Genomic DNA, 17500 nt, shown 5'->3' with positions numbered 1-17500 from the left:
CTCGAACACGTGATTAATGAACCATAACTAATGTGATTTACATTTGAATTTCCCTGCAAAGTGTAAAATTAAAATACATTAAATCCATAATTTTAATTATAACTACTACTGTTCGAGAAGATGTGTGAATTTTAGTTTAAAAAAAACATATTTTGTGAAGTATTATGAGCATATTATTGTGGAAACTGATATATTTTATTTCTCAGGATTCTTTGATGAATAGAAAGATCAATAGAACAGCATTTATTAGAGAGAGAATCTTCTGTCACATCATAAACGCATCTTTTGATCAACTTAATACATCCTTGATGATTAAAGGTATTAATTGCTTAAACTTGCAGTATTAATATAAATCCCACATATTTGTATGGCACATGTAACGCAGCTCAAAGAGCCTCAGTAAACGTTATATTATTATTATTATATTATGATCCTCATCATCTGCAGGTTCATATTCAGTGTGGAGATGAGTTCCCTTTGTCACACACATTAGTTTTATTTCATTTGTGTTCTCTCTGCATCTCTCCGAGGAGCGACACACACTCGTCTCCTGCTCTTTTTTCTGTTGCCACAGCAACAGGACGGGTTCAGTTCTGAGCTGAGGGATGCTCGAGGGTTCTGTTGCCGTCGGCAGCGCGAGAGAAAAGCCCATAAACTGAGCATCAGGAGCCGCTGCGGAGATGAGTTATCATTATTGTGTTAGTAATCAGAGTCAGAATAACTTCATCTCTTCTCTGATGGCGAGGGCGGGGCCACCTGTCACTCACATGAGATTCACCAAAAGCAAACCACAACCATCCAATCAATTCCCCACAGACACACTCAAGCCCCGCCTACATTTGTTCTTGTTTGTGAAGCGATTCACTCGAAATACGGCGCACTAGAGGAGAAGAGCGAAACCTACAGCAGTTTGAGGATATCAATCTGATGTGGGTCAACACAGATAATAACTCCGTCTTGTCCATCAGTTGTGTTTACACACACACACACACACACACACACACACACACACACTCACACACACGTTTGTTTTTGTGAAATGTGAGGACATTCCATAGGCGTAATGGTTTTTATACCGTACAAACCGTATTTTCTATCCCCTTACACTGCCCCTGCCCCTAAACCTACCCATCACTCACACACACACACACACACACACACACACACACACACACACACACACACACACACACACACACACACACACACACACACACACACACACACACACACACACACACACACACACACACACACACACACACACACACACACTGCCCCTGCCCCTAAACCTAGCCACACACACACACACACACACACACACACACACACACACACACACACACACACACACACACACACACACACACTGCCCCTGCCCCTAAACCTAGCCCACACACACACACACACACACACACACACACACACACACACACACTGCCCCTGCCCCTAAACCTAGCCCACACACACACACACACACACACACACACACACACACACACACACACACACACACACACACACACACACTCACAGGGTTCTGTTCGTGAGTGTTTACAGTCCCACATCATGCAGTGCTTTGACAAAAGTCCAGGCTGTTCAGTTTTTCGCTCCTCTGGATGTTATATTATAAGCACGTTCTCTCTGGTGTTTTGCTGAACCTTCATGTTCAATCAATCTCAGCTTGCATCTCCTGCCATTGTTCATTTCCACAGTGTTTGAGTAACGACACTGTCATTCATCACAGCGCTCCACTGGTAAAGGTCACATTATGAGGGCCCTCACTAGTGGTCAGACGACTGTGTTCGTGTTGGAGTCAGAATCACAGGTTTTTGTTCTTGCCAATGCAGAGAATCAAACGCTGATGACAGAAGATTTCTGTTCAGTATTTACTGATTCCAGTACTAGTTTAAATGCTTGTTTACTGAAATGATCTTTGTGCCGTCTGCCTTCACACACACATGAGCTTTAATGCCATCCCATTCTTCACCCGTAGGGTTTAATATGGAGTCGTCCACCCTTTGCAGCTCTAACAGCTTCAGCTCTTCTTTCCTCAAGGTTTAGGAGTGTGTTTATGGGGATTCTTCATTTGTGATGTTGGACGAGAAGGCCTGGCTCTCAGTCTCCGCTCTAATTCATCCCAAAGCTGTTCTATCGGGTTGAGCTCAGGACTCCAGTTCCTCCAGCAAACTCCTCATCCATGTCTTTATGGAGACGCTTTGACGCTTTGTGTCGGTGTGTGTGTGTGTGCGTGAGTGCATGAGAGTGTGTGTCGGCGAGAATGTGTGTGTGTGTCGTGAGAGTGTGTGTCGGTGTATGCGTGAGAGTGTGTGTCGGTGAGAGTTTGTGTCTGAGAGAGTGTGTGTCGGCGAGTGTGTGCGTCGCGAGAGTGAGTGTCGGCGAGTGTGAACGTCGGCGAGTGTGTGCGTCGGCGAGTGTGTGCGTCGGCGAGAGTGAGTGTCGGCGAGTGTGTGCGTCGGCGAGTGTGTGCGTCGGCGAGAGTGAGTGTCGGCGAGTGTGTGCATCGGCGAGAGTGAGTGTCGGCGAGTGTGTGCGTTGGGGAGTGTGTGCGTCGGCGAGAGTGAGTGTCGGCGAGTGTGAGTGTCGGCGAGAGTGAGTGTCGGCGAGTGTGTAAGTCGGCGAGTGTGTGCGTCGGCGAGTGTGTGCGTCAGCGAGAGTGAGTGTCGGCGAGTGTATGCGTCGGCGAGTGTGTGCGTCGGCGAGAGTGAGTGTCGGCGAGTGTGAGAGTCGGCGAGAGTGAGTGTCGGCAAGTGTGTGCGTCGGCGAGTGTGTGCGTCGGCGAGAGTGAGTGTCGGCGAGTGTGTTCGTCGGCGAGAGTGTGCGTCTGGGAGTGTGTGGGCGTCAGCGAGAGTGAGTGTCGGCGAGTGTGTTCGCCGGCAAGAGTGAGTGTCGGCGAGTGTGTGTGTCGGCGAGAGTGTGCGTCGGCGAGAGTGAGTGTCGGCGAGTGTGTGTGTCGGCGAGAGTGTGCGTCGGCGAGAGTGAGTGTCGGCAAGTGTGAGTGTCGGCGAGTGTGTGCGTTGGCGAGAGTGAGTGTCGGCGAGTGTGAGTGTTGGCGAGTGTCGGCGAGAGTGTGTGTCGGCGAGTGTGAGTGTCGGCGAGTGTGAGTGTCGGCGAGAGTGAGTGTCGGCGAGTGTGTGCGTCGGCGAGTGTGTGCGTCAGCGAGAGTGAGTGTCGGCGAGTGTGTGTGTCGGTGAGAGTGTGGGTTGGCGAGTGTGTGCGTCGGCGAGAGTGTGGGTCGCGAGTGTGTGTGTCGGTGAGAGTGTGGGTCGCGAGTGTGTGTGTCGGTGAGAGTGTGCATCGGCGAGTGTGTGTGTCGGCGAGAGTGTGTGTCGGCGAGAGTGGGTGTCGGCGAGTGTGAGTGTCGGCGAGAGTGTGTGTCGGCGAGTGTGTGCGTCGGCGAGTGTCGGCGAGAGTGTACATCGGCGAGAGTGAGTGTTGGTGAGTGTGCATCGGCGAGTGTGTGGGTCGGCGAGTGTGTGTGTCGGTGAGAGTGTGGGTTGGCGAGTGTGTCCGTCGGCGAGAGTGTGGGTCGGCGAGTGTGTGTGTCGGTGAGAGTGTGGGTCGGTGAGTGTGTGCGTCGGCGAGAGTGTGTGTCGGTGAGAGTGTGGGTCGGTGAGAGTGTGGGTCGGCGAGTGTGAGTGTCGGCGAGTGTGTGCGTCGGCGAGTGTGTGCGTCGGCGAGTGTGTGCGTCAGCGAGTGTGGGTCGGCGAGTGCGAGTGTCGGCGAGTGTGTGCGTCGGCGAGAGTGTGGGTCGGCGAGTGTGTGTGTCGGTTAGAGTGTGGGTCGGTGAGAGTGTGGGTCGGCGAGTGTGAGTGTCGGCGAGTGTGTGCGTCAGCGAGTGTGTGCGTCGGCGAGTGTGGGTCGGCGAGTGTGAGTGTCGGCGAGTGTGGGTTGGCGAGTGTGTGCGTCGGCGAGAGTGTGGGTCGGCGAGTGTGTGCGTCGGCGAGAGTGTGGGTCGGCGAATGTGAGTGTCGGCGAGTGTGGGTTGGCGAGTGTGTGCGTCGGCGAGAGTGTGGGTCGGCGAGTGTGAGTGTCGGCAAGTGTGGGTTGGCGAGTGTGTGCGTCGGCGAGAGTGTGGGTCGGCGAGTGTGTGCGTCGGCGAGAGTGTGGGTCGGCGAGTGTGAGTGTCGGCGAGTGTGAGTGTCGGCGAGTGTGAGTGTCGGCGAGTGTGTGTGTCGGCGAGTGTGTGTCGCCGAGAGTGTGTGTCGGCGAGAGTGTGCGTCGGTGAGTGTCGGCGAGAGTGTGTGCGTCGGTGAGTGTGTGTTGGCGAGAGTGTGCATCGGCGAGTGTGTGCGTCGGCGAGAGTGTGTGTCGGCGAGAGTGTGTGTCGGCGAGAGTGTGCGTCGGCGCGTGTGTGCATCGGCGAGAGTGTGTGTCAGTTAGTGTGTGTGTGTGTGTGTGTGTGTGCATTAATATGATATTCATATATAAGCATGGACTCAACCCCCATAACATTCTCTCTCATGGTTGAGTGTGTTTGCTGTACTGACATGTGTTGTGTGATGCTGAGCTCTAGTGTGTATCTCCTTGACTCCGGTGTGTGTGTACGTGGTTTGAGCGGGTCAGTATGATGGTGATCCTGCTGAACTGTGTGACGTTGGGAATGTACCAGCCCTGCGAGAACATCGACTGCTCCTCTGACCGCTGCCAGATCCTGCAGGTCAGTCACGATCCGGATCTGTTAATGAGCCGCTCGCTCGTCTAATCGCTCGTCTCCTGAGGTTTCAGAACATTAACCAACACATTACACACACATATTCAAACACACACTCCGGTGATTCGTCATCAGAGCTCCGTGTTAATTAGCTGATCATTAAACTCTGCTGATTTCACTTGATTTAATTACAGCTGGTTCTCTCTCCGGTCAGCTTTATTTCTACAACACACACTGTTTCAGTCATAAACCGGAAGGAATCATGCAAACGTCATCATATATGAGACGGATTCTATTCCAGCTCATTGTTCAGTTGTTGTTGTTCCTGATGGTGATTATTTCTGAATGTGGAGTGTGTTTTAAACCCCAGGCCTTTGACGCCTTCATCTACATCTTCTTTGCGCTGGAGATGGTGGTGAAGATGCTGGCTCTGGGGATCTTCGGCCGGCGCTGCTATCTGGGCGACACCTGGAACAGACTGGACTTCTTCATCGTGATGGCCGGGTGAGACGCTGAGAAACACACACACATCCTGAACACCTGAGCTGAGGAGTGATTCATGATGCTGAGACTCTCATACACTGTAAAAGGGAAAATATAATATATATCAGGCATAACATTATGACCGGTGAATAACACTGATGATCTCCTGTTAGTGGGTGGGATATATTAGGCAGCAAGTGAACATGTTGTCCTCAGAGTTGATGTGTTAGAAGCAGGAAAAATGGGCAAGAGTAAGGATTAGAGTGAGTTTGACAAGGGCCAGATTGTGACGACTGGACGACTGGGTCAGAGCATCTCCAGAACTGCAGCTCTTGTGGGGTGTTCCAGGTCTGCAGTGGTCAGTCTCTATCAGAAGTGAAGGATCAGTGGAGAACCGGCCACAGGGCCATGGAGGACCAGTGGAGAACCGGCCACAGAGTCATGGAGGACCAGTGGAGAACCGGCCACAGGATCATGGAGGACCAGTGGAGAACCGGCCACAGAGTCATGAAGGACCAGTGGAGAACCGGCCACAGGATCATGGAGGACCAGTGGAGAACCGGCCACAGGGTCATGAAGAACCAGTGGAGAACCGGCCACAGGGTCATGAAGGACCAGTGGAGAACTGGCCACAGGGTCATGAAGGACCAGTGGAGAACCGGCCACAGGGTCATGGAGGACCAGTGGAGAACCGGCCACAGGGTCATGGAGGACCAGTGGAGAACCGGCCACAGGTTCATGGAGGACCAGTGGAGAACCGGCCACAGGGTCATGGAGGACCAGTGGAGAACCGGCCACAGGGTCATGGAGGACCAGTGGAGAACCGGCCACAGGGTCATGGAGGACCAGTGGAGAACCGGCCACAGGGTCATGAAGGACCAGTGGAGAACCGGCCACAGGGTCATGAAGGACCAGTGGAGAACCGGCCACAGGGTCATGAAGAACCAGTGGAGAACCGGCCACAGGGTCATGGAGGACCAGTGGAGAACCGGCCACAGGGTCATGGAGGATCAGTGGAGAACCGGCCACAGGGTCATGAAGGACCAGTGGAGAACCGGCCACAGGGTCATGGAGGACCAGTGGAGAACCGGCCACAGGGTCATGAAGGATCAGTGGAGAACCGGCCACAGGGTCATGGAGGACCAGTGGAGAACCGGCCACAGGGTCATGGAGGACCAGTGGAGAACCGGCCACAGGGTCATGGAGGACCAGTGGAGAACCGGCCACAGGGTCATGGAGGACCAGTGGAGAACCGGCCACAGGGTCATGAAGGATCAGTGGAGAACCGGCCACAGGGTCATGGAGGACCAGTGGAGAACCGGCCACAGGGTCATGAAGGACCAGTGGAGAACCGGCCACAGGGTCATGGAGGACCAGTGGAGAACCGGCCACAGGGTCATGGAGGACCAGTGGAGAACTGGCCACAGGGTCATGGAGGACCAGTGGAGAACCGGCCACAGGGTCATGAAGGACCAGTGGAGAACCGGCCACAGGGTCATGAAGGACCAGTGGAGAACCGGCCACAGGGTCATGAAGGACCAGTGGAGAACCGGCCACAGGGTCATGGGCGGCCGAGGCTCATTGATGCCCGTGGGGAGCGAAGGCTGTGCGTGGCTCACCTGGGGAACACATGGCACCAGGTGCACTATGGGAAGAAGGCGTGGCGGTGGAGGCAGTGATGCTTCGGGCAATGTTCTGCTGGGAAACCTTGGGTCCTCCATCATGTGGATGTGACTTTGACACGTCCCACCTACCTAAGCATTGTTGAGCCCATGTCCAGCCTTTCATGGAAACGGTTTTCCCTGTGGCTGTGGCTCTTTCAGCAGATAATGCGCCGCCACAAAGCACAAATGCTTCAGGAATGCTTTGAGGAGCACAACAACGAGTTTGAGTCCAAATTCCCCAGATCTCAATCCAATCGAGCATCTGTGGGATGAGCTAAACAAACAAGCCCGATCCATGGAGGCCCCACCTCACAACTTACAGGACTTTAAGGATCTGCTGCTAACATCTTGGTGTCAGATACCACAGCACGCCTTCAGGGGTCTAGAGGAGTCCATGCCTTGATGGGTCAGCAAAAGGGGGACCAACACAATATTAGGTCATAATGTTATGCCTGATCGGTGTATATATATATTATTTTGTTTTTGTTATTTGAGTTTTTCTTGCTTCCAAATGTTGAGAGAATTTAAATTCTGTCAATTCAAATACACTGGGCAAATTAATTACACGGTAAATTAAGTTTAGTTTACTCTGAGCCTCTTTGGGTCACACTTTGTACCTCTGTGGCCTTTTTTTCAGGAAAATTCAGCTTTGATCTCAGGAATAAATGACACTTGACTATATATTCACACAGAGAACAGCTGATCTACACTGGAGGAATATCTCACAGTTTACTGGAGTTATGATCAGATTAACACAGCCTTGATGAGTGTAAGAGACTCTTTCGGAAACTTCTTTTGTCATGATTTTACAGCATCGATGTGTTTGCCGTTGGAGGTTGGCTGACTTCTGTTACACTGACGTGTGTGTGTGTTGTGTACAGTCGGATCAGTCTGTAAATCAGTGTGTGAAGGCAGGACAGATGGAGATCTTTAATAAACGCATGTACGTGAATATGTTGAGCACAGGATCAGATGCCAGAGATCATCACACCAGCTGTGTGTGTTTGAGAAGCTCTGCTGGAGATTCAAGACTGTGTTAGATGCATGAAATGCGTGTTTTGAACGTGTGTGTGTGTGTGTGTGTGTGTGTGTGTTTTCAGGGTGGTGGAGTATTCGCTGGACCTGCAGAACATCAACCTGACGGCCATCCGGACGGTGCGAGTCCTGCGTCCGCTCAAAGCCATCAACAGAGTCCCCAGTGAGTCCTCAGAGGATGAGACAGTCCGTTGTTTTCATATACAGCTGCTCATAAATACTCTCACCTAACCTCAACTTTCTGCATTTAACAATTAAAAAATTTCAAATGAGGAATGTTTTGGGAGATTTTGTCCATGTTCTGTCAAGGTTCTCTCAACGTTATGAACAAACACTCTCCCGGTAACGTTAATAAAATGTTCATTCAGAGTTATCTGGTGTTTAATAACGTTCTCTAACCGTTAGCACAGAAACATTATTTATCAATTATTAACGTTCATGGAACATTTTTAAATGTTACGTAGGAGGGACGTTCTCACGACCTTGTGTTCCCTAAAAGTGCTCTAAAGGTGACGAAAAAACCTGAATCTTTGTAGAACATTAGGGACGTTCCTAAAACGTTCTCTTTTGGTTATGAAGTGCTGCAGTTCAGGGTTCCTGATGTGACTTTTTATGGGATTATTCTCTGATTATTCCAAGCGGCTCCTCTCTGTTTCTCCTGAAGCCGATACGGAAGTGACTTAAACTGCAGTTCATGGACTGGCCACACGTGATGGGAATAACGGCGTTACAGATAAACGGCGTTACTAACGGAATCATTTTTTTCAGTAACGAGTAATCAAACGAATGACTGTTTCTCCCGTTACAACGGTCAAAAATTCATTTTTTCACCTCAGAAACATTGCAAAACTACGCCCCATGCTATCTGCTTCTGTTGCGGAAAAATTGATTAATACTTTCATATTTTCTCGCATTGATTATTGCAAAGCTCTTCTGGCTGGGGTCTCAAAAAACTACCTTAAATAAATTACAGTCAGTGCAAAATTCGGCCGCTAGAATTCTCACACGCACCAGGACTAGCGAACACATCACTCCAGTTTTAGAGTCGCTGCACTGGCTTCCTGTCAGGTTTCGGATTGATTTTAAAATTCTAATGCTGATTTACAAGGCCCTTCACGGCTTGGCGCCTCAATACTTATCCGAACTTTTAACTGTTTACACGCCTAGACGTAATCTCCGCTCCTCTGATGCGGGCCTTTTAGTGGTTCCTTCTCCGGGCCTTCTCCACTTGTGCTCCTAAACTCTGGAATTCTCTTCCGATGTTGATCAGACAGGCGGATTCTCTTACTGTTTTTAAATCTGCTCTTAAGACACATTTTTTCAGAATGGCTTTTATATGATTTTTATTCTTGACATTTTTGTTTTGTTTTTGTTTTTTGTGTGTTATATGTATCTTGTGCTTTGTATCTGTCTATGCTTGTAAAGCGCTTTGAGATTCTCTTTCTAAAGGCGCTATATAAAATGAAGATTATTATTATATTATTATTACAACGCCGTTAGCGTTACTGAGGAAAAAACGCGGCGTTACTATAATTGAGCTCACTGAAGCGGTTTTCACACGAACAGGCTCTCTGTCAGTCGGACCTGCAACGCTTTTCTTTCTCTGGTTGGTTGTTGGTGTGTGTGTGTGTGTGTGTGTGTGTGCGGGCGTGCATGCCATGCGAGTTGGGGGGGTGATTGGGGTGGTACACATAACTGATGATGATTGTGATTGGTGGGTGGGAGACAAGTTTGCGGTTGATAGGTTGAGTTCACACACACACACACACACACACACACACACACACGCACACACACACACACACACACACACACACACACACACACACACACACACACACACACACACACACACCTATGACACACACGCATATGCACAGTCACATACACCAAGTCCTACGACTTCAAAGGTAGCCTTCACAAACTGGAAGTATAAGCGCTACTTTTCCCTCGTTGAGGTGAAAGGTCAGAATGTTTATGTAACGTGCAACTTATGCCCAGGAGGAAAGAGTCTCTCCACGTCTGTGGCCAGTAACTCTAATCTAATGAAGCCTCACATCATCACAGACACATCATCAGTGGCTAAAAGCCCAGGTGATAATGTGAGCTCCACTACCAAAGGAGTAGTACTGATAATATTTACACAATATTTACACTATAGTAGGCCTACTGATGATATTTACAGTAATGTATTGAATTTGATAGGTGTCTCTCACATTGTCCCACAGCAACATTACAATAGTGTACATTAATGTACAATGTTTTATTACAATAATTTATTCTATTTAGTGTACAATTCATTCATTTAACATATTTAATATTGGAGGCATCCAAGTTTTGAAAAAAAAACAGTAACTCAGTAGTTACTTTCCCTGGTAATTGGTTACTTTTATAATGATGTAACTCAGTTTCTAACTCTAACTTACTATTTGTAAGAAGTAACTATAACTAATTACTTTTTTAAAGTAACGTGCCCAACACTACTGGCCACTAGAGAGCGGCTCCAGAAGGAGCAGAATCTCATTGAGCTCATGTTAAAATGCCCAACTTTACAGCAGAAGAACACATGTTTACAGTCTGAGACAAACTGTGCTTTTGGTCTGTATGGCTAATGTTGCCCTTCATGACGACTGTGAGGGGGGGAATGTTTTTAGAACTCATTCGTTTACATTATATAATAATAATAATAATAATTTGTTACATTTATATTGCGCTTTTCTAGGCACTCAAAACGCTTTACACATAGAAGGGGGAATCTCCTCAACCACCATTATATAAAGCATTAAAGTTCTGCATAATTAAGGGCGTGGCCACTTTGAGTGACAGGTGGATTGCCGTTTGTCTGCTGTCTGTTAGTCATCACCTCAGCTCCGCCCACGTCCCGCCTCTTTGCCCAGTGTCAGTTATCCAGGAGATGACAAGATGGCGGCGGCCAGCTCGACCCTATTTTACGCTTCAAAACTCTCTTCAGATCCTACGGGTGACGTCACGGACACGACACCCATATTTTTACATTCTATGATGGTTACATGGCAACATTACAAAGAGGACATTTGGGACATTCAGAGCGTTCCCATACGGTTCCCTGGGATGGGACGTTTCCTTCGGGACTGCTCTTGTTCAGTGCTCAGTCTCTACTCTACATTCCCATCACGTTTGCAGGAGCTTTAGGGGACCAACCTAGAATGATATTTTTGGTCGTGTTTCACATCACGTTTACTGAATGTGTTCAGAACATGAGTGTGTGAATCAGTGTATACTGGGCTGCTTCACTAATGAGGGTCAGTAAACACAGGATCTGCACAGAAGTTGCTTCTCAAAGATGGATCAATACCAACTGTTTGTCCAACTTCATATCCAGAAATATAACGTTTTTGTGAATGAGCTGATGACTAATGTGCCTAAAGTTAGCATTGCCTCTGACTGTATTCACAGAGATCAGATCTGTCATTAGTTTTATTTTTAAAAAGTAATAAAAGTGCGCTTCTGAATAGAGACAGAGTGCATTTAGGCCACGCCCACACCGGGGGTTGGGGGGGGGGGGGTGGGGGGGGCAATCCAACTCTCTCCATTGACTTTGTATTGCGTGAAGCATCTCCTCGTCATTTATGACTTATAACAAAAAACAGAACCATGTCTAAAAGCTGATATGTGACAAAGTGTACAAAAAACAAGCTAAACAACACAGAAATAAGTTTTTATAAGCTGTCGACCCAAAAAAACGAGCGTTTAAGGAGACAAAAGTGGATACAGAATATAAGACGTGAAGCTTCAGCAGAAGAATGGGATCCTGACACTCAGTTTGTATGTGTGCAGTAAACACTGTCACTGTTAAATCAAATCTCCAAATGTCAGGTTTCTATATGATATTTCCTGTCTCTGATGATGTTCAGTGTGTGTAGATCTCAGTGTAATATAACATGTCTCAATTGCCTGTATCCACTTTTTTGTCCTTAAACGCTTGTCTTTTGGGTCGACGGCTTATAAAAAAGTCTGTGTTTGTGGTTCTGTGTTGTTTAGCTTGTTTGCTGTACACTTTTTTGCTGTCACATATCAGCTTTTAGACATTGTTCTGTTTTTTTGTTATAAGTCACAAATGACGAGGAGGCGCTTCAAGCAATACAAAGTCAATGGAGAGTGTTGGATTGTTTTCTGGTGATATTGAGAATTATGTCAGAGTGTTATTGTGTCTTGCTTATGGTGGTGTGTGTGTGTGTGTGTGTCAGGCATGAGGATCCTGGTGAACCTGCTGTTGGACACACTGCCGATGCTGGGGAACGTGTTGCTGCTCTGCTTCTTCGTCTTCTTCATCTTCGGCATCATCGGCGTTCAGCTGTGGGCGGGGCTTCTGCGGAACCGCTGCTACCCGGAGGAGAACTTCACCCTGTGAGTCCGAACTCTGACCTGCTATAAGTGCCCTATTATGCCTGTTCAGATGTGACCTTTCATGCCGTGTGTAATAAAGCTGTTTGTGAACGGAAAAGCTCTGCAAAGTTTCAAAGATCAAAGATAAATGGAGTTATTGTGCGATTCTGAGTCATCAGTAATTCAGTCTCACGTCCTGCTGAACCTGCGCAGGTTTGTAACTAATTTGCATAAGTCTCTTTCAGTCTCTTTGCCCCGCCCTCACACAATGTAGTTAATTTGCATAATGTTTGTCTCTGGTCCTAATTGGCTGAACAGCGTCTCTTTGCCCCACCCTCACACAATGTAGTTAATTTGCATAATGTTTGTCTCTGGTCCTAATTGGCTGAACAGCGTCTCTTTGCCCCGCCCTCACATATTGTAGTTAATTTGCATAATGCTCGTCTCTGGTCCTGATTGGCTGAACAGCGTCTCTTTGCCCCCCCTCACACATTGTAGTTAATTTGCATAATGCTCGTCTCTGGTCCTGATTGGCTGAACAGCATCTTTTTGCCCCGCCTTCACACTCTGACGCTGTAGTTAATTTGCATAATGTCCACCTCTGGTCCTGATTGTTTGAACAGCGTCTCTTTGCCCCGCCCTCACACATTGTAGTTGATTTGCATAATGCTCGTCTCTGGTTGTGATTGGCGGAACAGCATCTCTTAGCCCCGCCCTCACACATTGTAGTTATTTTGCATAATGCCCGCCTCTGGTTGTGAGTGGTTCAACAGCGTCTCTTAGCCCCGCCCTCAGTCACTGTATTTAATGCCCGCCTCTGGTCCTGATTGGCTGAACAGCGTCTCTTTGCCCTGCCCTCACTCACTGTACTTAATTTGCATAATGCCCGCCTCTGGTCCTGATTGGCTGAGCAGCGTCTCTTAGCCCCACCCTCACACACTGAATGTTATTTGCATAATGCCCGCCTCTGGTCCTGATTGGCTGAACAGCGTCTCTTAGCCCCGCCCTCACTCACTGTAGTCGTCTCTGAGACTGTAGAGTTTGGTTGATGTTGGTCATGTGATGCTGTTTTCTGCTGAGATTGATTCGGTCAAACCCTCGCCATCGTTACTGTTCGTAGAGCTGAGATTCAGATATGATAATGAGCGTTTGCTTTCTGACCAATCACAGGAGAGCAGCTCTCAGCGAGGCGGAGCTTAGAGAGACTGAATCTTTGATGGAAGCGTTTCAGACACTGAGAGAGAAGAGCTGTGGAGATTATGAGAGAATTAAAGTGTGTTTCTGATCTCAGATGCATGAGAACCTGTTGTAGGAGACGCCAGACGACATTAGGAGCCTAAAATAGCACAATAGGGCACTTTAACCAGTGCTGGTTTTCATCCTCCTGATCGTGGTCTGGTTCTTCTTTTTGGTTTCTGATGGGATGTGAGTTTCTATTCTGGTTGACATTCCCATCGCTGAAGGCTCTCCTGGGGTTTGAGGGTCGTGCGGCTCTTGTCCAGCGTAAACTCAGAGCCTTTATTGAGCCTCACGCGGGTTGAAGACGTCTGTGAAGCTGTCGTGATGATCCCTCATTAGTGCGCACTGCAGATCCCTCACTGAAGCGCACTTCAGTGAACACAAGTCATTATTAATGATTGAGAATCACAAAAATGTCACTCCATTGCTCTGAAAGGCCTCCATTGGCTCAACTTTACACTCTCAAGACCCTTAAAAGACACTAAAGACTAAAGTCCATCTCACTACAGCGGCTCTACAATAACTTTATGAAGACGAGAATAGTTTTTGTGCGCAAAAAAACCCTAGTGAGATGGACTTTGTAACTTTAGTCTTTAGTGCCTTTTAAGGGTCTTGAGAGTGTAAAGTTGAGCCAATGGAGGCCTTTCAGAGCATCAGATTTACACTAAAATATCTTCATTTGTGTCTGAAGATGAACGGAGGTCTGACGGGTGTCCAACCACATGAGGCTCAGTCATTAATGACACAATTTACAGTTTTGGGTGAACTAACCCTTCAATGTATTACAATTTAACTAAACTCATTAGATTTTAGGAGACTAAAACTAGACTAAAACTAAATCAAAATTTGCTGTCAAAATTAACAGTGCTAATAACTGAGGTGAACAAACAAATCATCACAATAAAATGAACAATATACATTTACAAAATAGATACGGTTATCTTTTTCCTAAATGCATGCTATTGATTTTGAAGGACTCATTTGTGTAGGTCAGGTTTCCCACACTTCTTGAAAGTTCTTGAATTTCTGTGCCATAGTTATATTGATTAATAAGAGATAGTTGGCTAATCTGTGTGCTTTGTATATGTGCATTTCTGAAATGCATAACATGTACAAATCAATTTAAATTGTAATGTAGATGCATTTTCTGTGAAGCGGCTTTGAAACGATATGTGTTGTGAAAAGCGCTATACAAATAAATGTGAATTGAACATGGACTCAAGGTCTGAAAAGTACTTGAAAACAAACATAGGTCCTTGAAAGTGCTTGAATTAAGCATGAACGGCATTTTGTTAGAGTAGCGTGTGCTATTACAAGCATCATTTTATTCAGACGTCTAGCCGTTCTGGAGAAAGCGGTGATGTCATCAGTTCATTTCAATTATCATACAGTGACAGTGAAGGCTTTAGATCAGTCATTTACTTTATATGGTTAATTTAGTTTAATAATTAGATTTATTTGGATATTTAGCTGAAAAATTTAGAAAAATGTAGTGTCCACAACTGAGCAAGCCAAGCCAGAGGCAACAGAGTCTAGATCTACTGTCTAAAGCCCTATTCGGATGGCAATTATTTCTCCTGCGCTCGTACACTATTGTCATCATTGTCAGGGGCTAGTTTTTATTGATTTTATTGCCGCCTAAATCCAGAATGTCAGTGTTTTTCTCCCACCACCCGTGTAAAAAACCCTGTCTGAATTACAGACTGTTTTTAGACAAACACTAAGGTCGTGTGGTCATTTAATTACCGTCCGAATCCACATCTCTGAGTTTTCAAGATGAGATCACTTCAAAATGCGCTGTTTATCCTTTTTGACCCCTGCAGGCCACCGTACGGTTGCGCTTCGCTGTCATTTGGATGCATTTTAAAGATCTAGACCTGTATTACTGAAATGCTGGCGAGCAATATTTCATCACCGCTCAAAAAATAAAAAGAAGAAAAGCACGTAGACATTTGAAATGGGCCGTTATTACGCCAGCGATCATATCTGTTAAATATAATATATGTGCAGGTCTTAAAAGCCTTCAAATTGATTTTTAAAAAGGTACATGTACAGGTGATTTAATAAATAATTGTGCATATTTTTAATGCCTAACAATTAACTTGTCCATATCTTTTAATGTAATTGGAAAATTAATGTATACAATATTATCTCTATATTTTGATGTTTTAATTCAGTAATGATTTATAAAAAAGAAAACTAAAACTAGTGTGAAATAAATGTTAAAAGCTAAAAAACTTGCTCGCTCTTGTACACCAGCCTCTTTCCTCATTGGACATTGTATTTTAGTTACTGCATTAATGATAGACACAGGTACAGTAGCTGTTTGATATACTGGCAGTAACTTTATCATATTTATTGTGTGTGGGAACCCTGGTAGGTGCAATTTCTTTCAAATCGTTTTGACCTCATCATTTATAATCAAAAAGCTTGCATTTGTCAATTTTCATTTCATGCTGAATTTACAAAAATGTTATTATATTATCACACGGCTCTAATCTGTGAATGCAACATTAAGGCGTGATATTAATCTATTCTAAACATTAACATCCTGATTTTCTGCAAAGCTGCTTTGAAACTATTGTGTATTGTGCACTGACTGACTTGAATTTCTTATGTGAAATATACTTTCATATTTCTGCTGATTCTGGGGGTGAAATGTGAGCTGGACGATCTCTCTCTCTCTCTCTCTCTCTCTCTCTCTCTCTCTCTCTCTCTCTCTCTCTCTCTCTCTCTCTCTCTCCCCCCCCCTCTCTCTCTCTCTCTCTCTCTCTCTCTCTCTCTCTCTCCTCTAATGTTTCTCTGTGAGATGAGTGATGGTGCACAGCAGGGGCTGCTGGGAGAATTACGGCTTTGACCTTGTTATGTCACACATGTGGCGGCTGTGATAATGGAGGGTGTGTGTTTCAGCGCTTCGGAAAGCAGAAGAAACACTTCAGTCTCACACATGGGAGCTGATGGAGACGTGCAGGATGTGTTTCTCATCCCAGGAAGAACATGAGTCTAGAACCAACAGCTCCTTGAGTTTTTGTTCTTTGCAGAACTTTAAAGTGTTTTCTAAATAAATGTCATTTTGAATGATTTCCTTTACACTATAAGTCATCATGAAAGTGAAGTCACGCTGGTCTCTTCTCCTCTAGTGTGCCGTATATCGAGTGAAGCGCAAACAAGAACAAATGTAGGCGGGGCTTGAGTGTGTCTGTGGGGAATTGATTGGATGGTTGTGGTTTGCTATTGGTGGATCTCATGTGAGTGACAGGTGGCCCCGCCCTCATCATCATCATCATATTCTGACTCAAATTGCAAATCAAAGTTATATTAGTTAATGCAGATACACCGATTAGGCATAACATTATGACTGGTGAATAACACTGATGATCTCCTGTTAGTGGGTGGGATGTATTAGGCAGCAAGTGAACATGTTGTTCTCAGAGTTGATGTGTTAGAAGCAGGAAAAATGGGCAAGAGTAAGGATTTGTAAGGGCCAGATTGTGACGGCTAGACGACTGGGTCAGATGGAGGCCCCGCTTTGCCACTTACAGGACTTAAAGGATCTGCTGCTAACAGATACCACAGCACACCTTCAGAGGTCTAGCGGAGTCCATGCCTCGAAAGGTCAGCAAAAGGGGGACCAACACAATATTAGGAAGGTGGTCATGATGTTATGCCTGATCTCTGGATCTTCGGGATGTCTTCTCTCTAGTGATGTATGCAGGTTTCTCAAACCATTTATTGCACTTAAACCCCGCCCCTTTCTTATGATTGACCACAATTTTGCATTCAGATCCGCCTCTATTTTTGAGTGCCACGCCCACATCTCAACATCCAATCAACAACTGAGGAAACGTTCCGCCCTACATCTCTCCTCTTTTTCGATACACCGTTTCACTTGAATGTACAGCACAATATGTCGTTACTTCCGTTACTTATTAATATGAGTGTTTATTGTTTGAGACGTCTTGGGCTTACTCCATCTCACCGTAGGATTGTGTTCCCACGTTCCCTCTCAGTCCCAGCCCTCCCTGCAGGATATCTCTAA

At 46.5% G+C, this 17500-nt stretch overlaps 1 protein-coding gene across 1 annotated transcript in view; it reads left to right on the top strand.

Moving 5' to 3' along the window:
- The window catches only part of cacna1ib (calcium voltage-gated channel subunit alpha1 Ib), a gene marked incomplete at its 3' end in the record, with an annotated part of 114565 nt that overhangs the window by 12974 nt on the left and 84091 nt on the right, over positions 1-17500 (top strand). Inside the window, exons 2-5 of the mRNA XM_079841297.1 lie at positions 4570-4681; positions 5046-5179; positions 7923-8020; positions 12084-12243. Of these exons, the coding sequence (XP_079697423.1) occupies positions 4570-4681; positions 5046-5179; positions 7923-8020; positions 12084-12243 (504 nt within the window). The remainder of the gene's footprint in view (positions 1-4569; positions 4682-5045; positions 5180-7922; positions 8021-12083; positions 12244-17500) is intronic.

The sequence above is a fragment of the Gobio gobio genome (genome assembly GCF_949357685.1).
Source record: "Gobio gobio genome assembly, chromosome: 17".
Classification (NCBI taxonomy): Eukaryota; Metazoa; Chordata; class Actinopteri; order Cypriniformes; family Gobionidae; genus Gobio; species Gobio gobio.
Note: the sequence above shows the minus strand (reverse complement) of the source record. Positions and strands in the feature narration are given on the sequence as shown.